This window comes from Lipotes vexillifer, unplaced genomic scaffold, assembly GCF_000442215.2.
Source record: "Lipotes vexillifer unplaced genomic scaffold, Lipotes_vexillifer_v1.1 scaffold217, whole genome shotgun sequence".
In the NCBI taxonomy this organism is placed as follows: Eukaryota; Metazoa; Chordata; class Mammalia; order Artiodactyla; family Lipotidae; genus Lipotes; species Lipotes vexillifer.
Genome location: NW_006788200.1, coordinates 158227 through 164173, shown reverse-complemented (window position 1 = coordinate 164173; position 5947 = coordinate 158227). Strand labels below are relative to the sequence as shown.

Here is a 5947-nt window from a genome sequence, read left to right as displayed (position 1 = left end):
CTGAAGAAGCACCTTGGATTTGGGAAGGTGGGAACTTTGGCCTTCACTTGGACATTGTGGGACTTATGATGGGGCTTTGGTGCCCCCTTGTGGCAACTGGACCTATAGACCTGGCACTAAGGACAGTCTGGGCAGGCTCTGAGAAAAGACCTTCAGGAGAGACTCAGGCACCCCAGGGCCTCCCATTGGGTCATGGAGTCATCAGCCCTCTCTCTGAAGGCAGATGGACATGATGTGAAAATACCCTAGCTTGACTGGGAACTGACCACCTGTTGGTTCTGGGCCCCAGGACCAGGGCTGTGCTTGGGCCTAGTTGTGTTAGACCCAGGCAGGGTCAGAGGTTTGGGGTCAAGGATGAGCCTGAGTGTGCTGGGCTCATGTTCGTCCCACTTCAACCTGAAGCAGGCTGGACTGTGGTACAAGAAGGGCAATGAAAAGCCCCCAGGAAACCTGAAAAGACCCACCCCCTTTTCAAGCATGTCACCTCCACCCAGGTCCTGCCTATATTGACTTCATACTCCATGTCCTCTGATCTTTCTGCACCAAGTCCGTGTTGTCTGACCTGACCACTGACCCCCACCTCCTGCAGTCATTCGCCACTAACACGGGTTGTGGTTTTGGGTTTTGGGGCTTTTGGGTTTTTTTTAATTTTTTTTTTAACACAAATGGTAGATAGTTTCACACTGTTTTATATCTTTCTTTTTTCCCATTCTTAACCATGAAGTTAATTTTATAACAAAATATACAGATATAAAGTGAGGGAGGTAGATAGCTAGATAAGTACATAAATGTGCCTATAGTCAAAAACCAGATAGCATCCGCTTCATAACTATGTTATTTAACAAATTATCTATTAAAGGACATATAGATTATTATTATAAAACATATATCAATAGAGTAATAATTATTTGTGCTCATATATACACACGTATGTGTATAACAAATAATCACAAGGTATGCCTATCACATTTAAGTAGATAAATAGCAGCTTACCTTTCAAAGAGTGAAAATTTTACACTTTCATCAATAATAAATGAGAATGTCTCTTTTCTACAGTATATTCATTTTTAAGCACAAGGTAATTTTAAGTAATTTTTTTTTTTATTTTTTGCGGTACGTGGGCCTCTCGCTGCTGTGGCCTCTCCCGTTGCGGAGCACAGGCTCCAGACGCGCAGGCTCAGCGGCCATGGCCCACGGGCCCACCCGCTCCGCAGCATGTGGGATCTTCCCGGACCGGGGCGCAAACCGGTGTCCCCTGCATCGGCAGGCGGACTCCCAACCACTGTGCCACCAGGGAAGCCTCTAAGTAATACTTTTAAAATAAAATGTGAACAATTAAAATACAGCATTTAAAAAACTCTGGTATGTAGACAATAAGAAAAAAAGAAAAAATGTGTACACTATGACAATTTCATGAGGTTTTTATTTTCAGGAAAAAATATATACACACCAATGTAGGTTTTGAATTTTTATAAAGCCTGAGGAGGGAAGGGAGAGAAACTGAGGGAGAATTGTGGGCTCTTCCTTCTGTTCCATGAGTGCTCTCAGCACATTTCAGTCTCCAGGCACTGGCTGTTGTTCCCTCTTTCCAGAGTTCTTTCCTCCCTGATTGCTGCATGGCTGGCACTTTCTTGTCATTCAGGTTTCAACGTATATGTCCTCTCCTCAGAAAGACCTTCCCAGGCCATTCAATCTAAAGCAAGCTCCCTGGATACCTTCCATCTGTCTAGTCGCTGCCATATTCCCAGTGTCCAGTAGAGGGCCTGACACATAGGTGTTCAGCACTCAAAGCTCTTATGGGACTTGTGAGGAGTCAGAGAGGATGACATTACTCCTTAGCATGGTGACAGAGGAAAGTTTGCTCTGCCTCTTCTCCCCTGAACCCCCAGACTGGAGGAAGTGCACCTGGGCAGGGTGCAGGGGAACCAGAGAGGGAGACACTCAGAGCTAAAGGGTCAGTGGGACCCCAACGGTCAGGTGGCAGACTGAAGCCACATTCAGTGATGCCCCAGTCTCCATCATTCAGGTCAATCTGTGCCACCTCAGGGCCACACTGGCTGTCCTTCCAGTGGGTCCCTGCCTACCCACCTGTTTCAGAGAAGAGCTCTGTCCTGGAGTAGTGTGGATAACCCAGAGGTATGCAACATTTGAGCTGGTCTTTTTTTCCTCCATGTATTCATTTTTTCTTTTTCAATAGGATTCCAAATCCCCCTAAGCACAGATACTTTACAGTAAATTAAAATTAAAAAAAAGAATTAACTGCACACATTTTCACATCCTTTATAAGATACAGGAGACTGTTTCTGTCTGACTTGTCTTTATTATGTTATTTCTTGTCTACTTTAATAAGAAAGATTTCAGTCTGATCTAATTCAAAAACTACATTGCACCTTCTTTTTCTCTACCTTCATTCATCCCTTTAATGACTAGGCATTAGAAAACGTGCTGGAAAAGGGCTCTTTAAATAATCAGAGTGTTACTTGTTACTTCAAGTAGTTAACAGCTTCTTTAAATGAACCTGGGCGTGTTGAGTCAGGATCAGGGCATGTGAGGCTGAGGTTACAGTGTGGATAAAGGTTTAGAGATAGGAAGCAAGGTGTGTGGTTCCTCTAGGAAGCCACAGTGCTTCTGTTACCTGGAGCATCAAGGAGGTAGGTAGCTGTGGGAGAAAGGAAATAGAAGCACTGGGTGGAACCAGGCCTTTTATGCTACCCTAATCTGGACAAGGTCCAGAAGACCCTGAGGACTGGAAAATGAAGTATAAACCAACGTGGTCATATTTGCATTTTCTAAAACTCAATCTGGCTCCCCAGTGGACCACAGATTTCCAGGGTGTGGGTTCCAGGCCCATCTGGTGGTAGGGAGGTGTGTTAAATCATCAGGCAAGAGAGTTACTAAGACCTGAGTAAAAATGAGACACTAGCAACAAAGCATTTGTTCAGAAAGTGTGGTTTATTTTCACAGATGTATAGAAACCAGTTTAAAATCTGAGGTACAAATGAACATGCCCCGAAGTCCCCATCTTGAATCTTGTTCAGAAGGAGCAAGACATGGCTCCTCTGCTAAAATAAATACCCTTCACATTGCACAAGGTAATAAATAAATACATAAATAAATAGTCTCAATAGAATAAAAATGAGAATAATCACAGAAGGACAAATGGGGGCTGCACATTTCAGGAGTTAGGTAATTAACAATTAATCTGACTCCACAGGAGGAAATGAAATTCTTCTAGTCCCAGACTATGCGAGAGACATCCAAGAAACTTAGGACATCTGCTGTTACTGACGTTCCGAGGCTCCAGAGAGGGAGCTGAGCTTCGGACTTCAGACGTTAGGGCTCTATGTGTTCTTACAATTCAGAGAGTCTCTAATGGCAGACAGATATTCCTTCAATTTCACCCGGAAATCACCCAAGTTATCCTTCTCAATAAGGATTGACTCTTCCTGTGAAGAAAGCAAGAAGGTGGCATTAGATGGAGCCAGGTTGGAAGGTGGATGACAGGCTGGGGTCAGGTCATAGCTGAGGGCATCACCTGCAGGGACATCTAGGGGGCAACTTACCGTGGGCATGGTTGTGGGCAGGATTGGCTGGATTTCCTGTGGGAAGAGACCGAAGCAGACAGTCAGAGACTTGCCTGGAAAAGAAGCAGGACCTGCTACCCTCCTCCCCAGAGGCAGGGCAGGGCCAAGGCAGGGATCACAAAACCCTTGACAGCTTCACATACCTTAAGATTTTTCGTGATTTTCGAATCCTCTCCAAGGGAATTTGTGGCAAATGTCAGGAATTCTTCCAGGTTTGGCCTCCAGAGGCTTGTTTTCTAAGGGGACAAAGAATTCATGTAAGTGGGGAAAGGTTGGAGAGTGTCCTTCCCATGGCTGGGCTGAAGTCATCCCCACAGTTTTCCAAGCGTGCTTTCAGGGACATCCCTGGACAATGCCCTCTTTGTCCCCTTCTTGCCCCAGGTGGGTCCCTGAACGGCTCTGAAGGGCACAGGCCTAGAGGTGAGTGCACACCCCAGGCAAGCTTTATGTCACCCACATCCCGAGCCCCTGGCTCCTGTGAGCTGCATGAAGGGCCTGGTGGATCTTTCTGCACTTGGGGAGAAAAAATTTCCCAAAACAGGCTCTAAAAAAGGCAAAGGGTTGGCCAAGGGAAATATTTGCAGCAAGAGGCCTTGACTGAATTAAGGGCTCCTAGAAATCAGGAAGACAGTCACAGAGGGTCCAGCATGGAAACGGGTGCAGTGTGTGAACTGTGAGTGCCTAAGAGAGGGGGAATACAAATGGCCAGTAAGCTCAGGAGAGATTCCACCTCTTGTTTTATCCAAATAATGCCATGCAAGCAAAAGTGAGATAACCACTTTAGGAAAAATAGCTATAAATGATGATAACTAGGGCTGATCAGAGTTGAAAATACGACAATTATTCAAGGAAAAGGAGGGAAGCATACATGATCCTGAGGGAAATTTTAGTCTGCTAGCCCAGAGGATGCTCCACTGAAAACTGAGCTTAAAACCTGTGATATTGTTCACCTAGAACTGCCTTTTCATTTTGTAATTTTAAAAAAAATCATTTTCATTATTATAGCCATGATTGGGAAAATGTATTGAGCAGCTGCTAAGCACCAGATGCTGGTCTGGGAACTTGACACACACTGTGCATTTAATCCTCACAACAACCCCACTGAGACAGGTGCTGTTAACCCTATTTACAGATGAAAACACCGAAGCTAGTCAAGGTGAAGTGACATGCCTGAGGTCACCCAGGCAGGAGGTGAATGGGGACCAACCCAAGTGCACCCATGTGTGGGGCTGAGCTCTTACCATCAGCCTCCTCTTTTCGTTTGAGTTCAAGAAGTCCTGTAGGGGCAGAAGGAGAGAGCCCATGAGTCCTGTTGGCCTGAGGCACCTGCCAGCCCTTCCCTGCCCCTTGCCAACCTTATCCCAGCTACTCACTTCTGAAGCCACAGGTAGCTTGTCTAGCTCATTTATAATTTCCCGGATCAGGTTGAGTACATAGCATTGTTGGGTTCCTGGTGTCTTGACTGGTGCCCCTTGTGCCTGAGGGGTGTAGAGTGCGAGCAGGAACAGGAGCCAATGCAGGATGAGGAGGCTGCTCATGTTTGGGCTGGCAGGATGGATTCTGTCTTGTCCGGGTCCTTCGTGGCTTTATGAAGTGTCTGAGACAGCCGCTGTCTTTTATTCAGCGGGCCCGTGCCGCGGGCGAGCGGGGGTGTGGCGGGCGGGCTTCAGAAGGATCTTTATCTGACATGGAACCTCCATAGCAAACCACAGACTTATTCATCACTTTTTAGTACTCAAAATCAGTGAAACTTGGAAAAAAAAAATTACTTACAGGGTATCTCCTCATCTTGCCAAGGAGGCTAAGAGACAGGCAGGTCACTGGGCAGAGTGGGGACAGGTAAAAGGACCTGTCTGACAGGGGAGCGGCCCCCTGACTCTGAGCTCCCTTGAGCCTCCTGCCCAGTGGGACCTGGTCCTGCCATCCCCTGGGCAGCCCTGACTCTCTGCTGCCCACCCCACCTGGCACTGCCTGGTTCTGCATGGGTGGCCAGGTGAAGGCCCAGTGGAACAGGCAAGAGTCTGTCTGGTAGCCGGTCACATGGCTAACCATCCACCTGTGGGCTTGTCCACTGAGAGCACATCTCTTGATACCCACTCCTAGCACTGAATTACTGGTGTTAAAGCCTCCAGTGGTTTGCCTCCCGGGCTTTGGGCAGCTTCTCCTCTACACTCTCCGTTCCTGGTGGGTGGCAGATGGAGCTCAGGCACCAGACGCCCATTCTCTTATTGGTGTGATAACAGCACAGCCCAACTCTGCCCTGTGCTGTGGGATGTTAGCCCCTGGTGGAGGCCTGGCTGCAAGCCCTGGGCAGTCCCTCTGGTAGCACAGAGGAGCTGGGCTCAGGGGCCCATTGATGGGGG

General features: G+C 47.3%; 1 protein-coding gene across 1 annotated transcript; it reads right to left on the bottom strand.

The window, feature by feature from the left end:
- Positions 1-3341: 3341 nt before the first annotated feature.
- Positions 3342-5122, bottom strand: LOC103088921 (interleukin-3). Its single transcript, XM_007461497.1, has 5 exons — positions 4958-5122; positions 4826-4861; positions 3728-3820; positions 3564-3599; positions 3342-3446 (listed from the first exon to the last, which is right to left on the bottom strand). The coding sequence occupies exons 1-5, from the start codon at positions 5120-5122 to the stop codon at positions 3342-3344; spliced, it is 435 nt and encodes a 144-aa protein (XP_007461559.1).
- Positions 5123-5947: the final 825 nt, after the last annotated feature.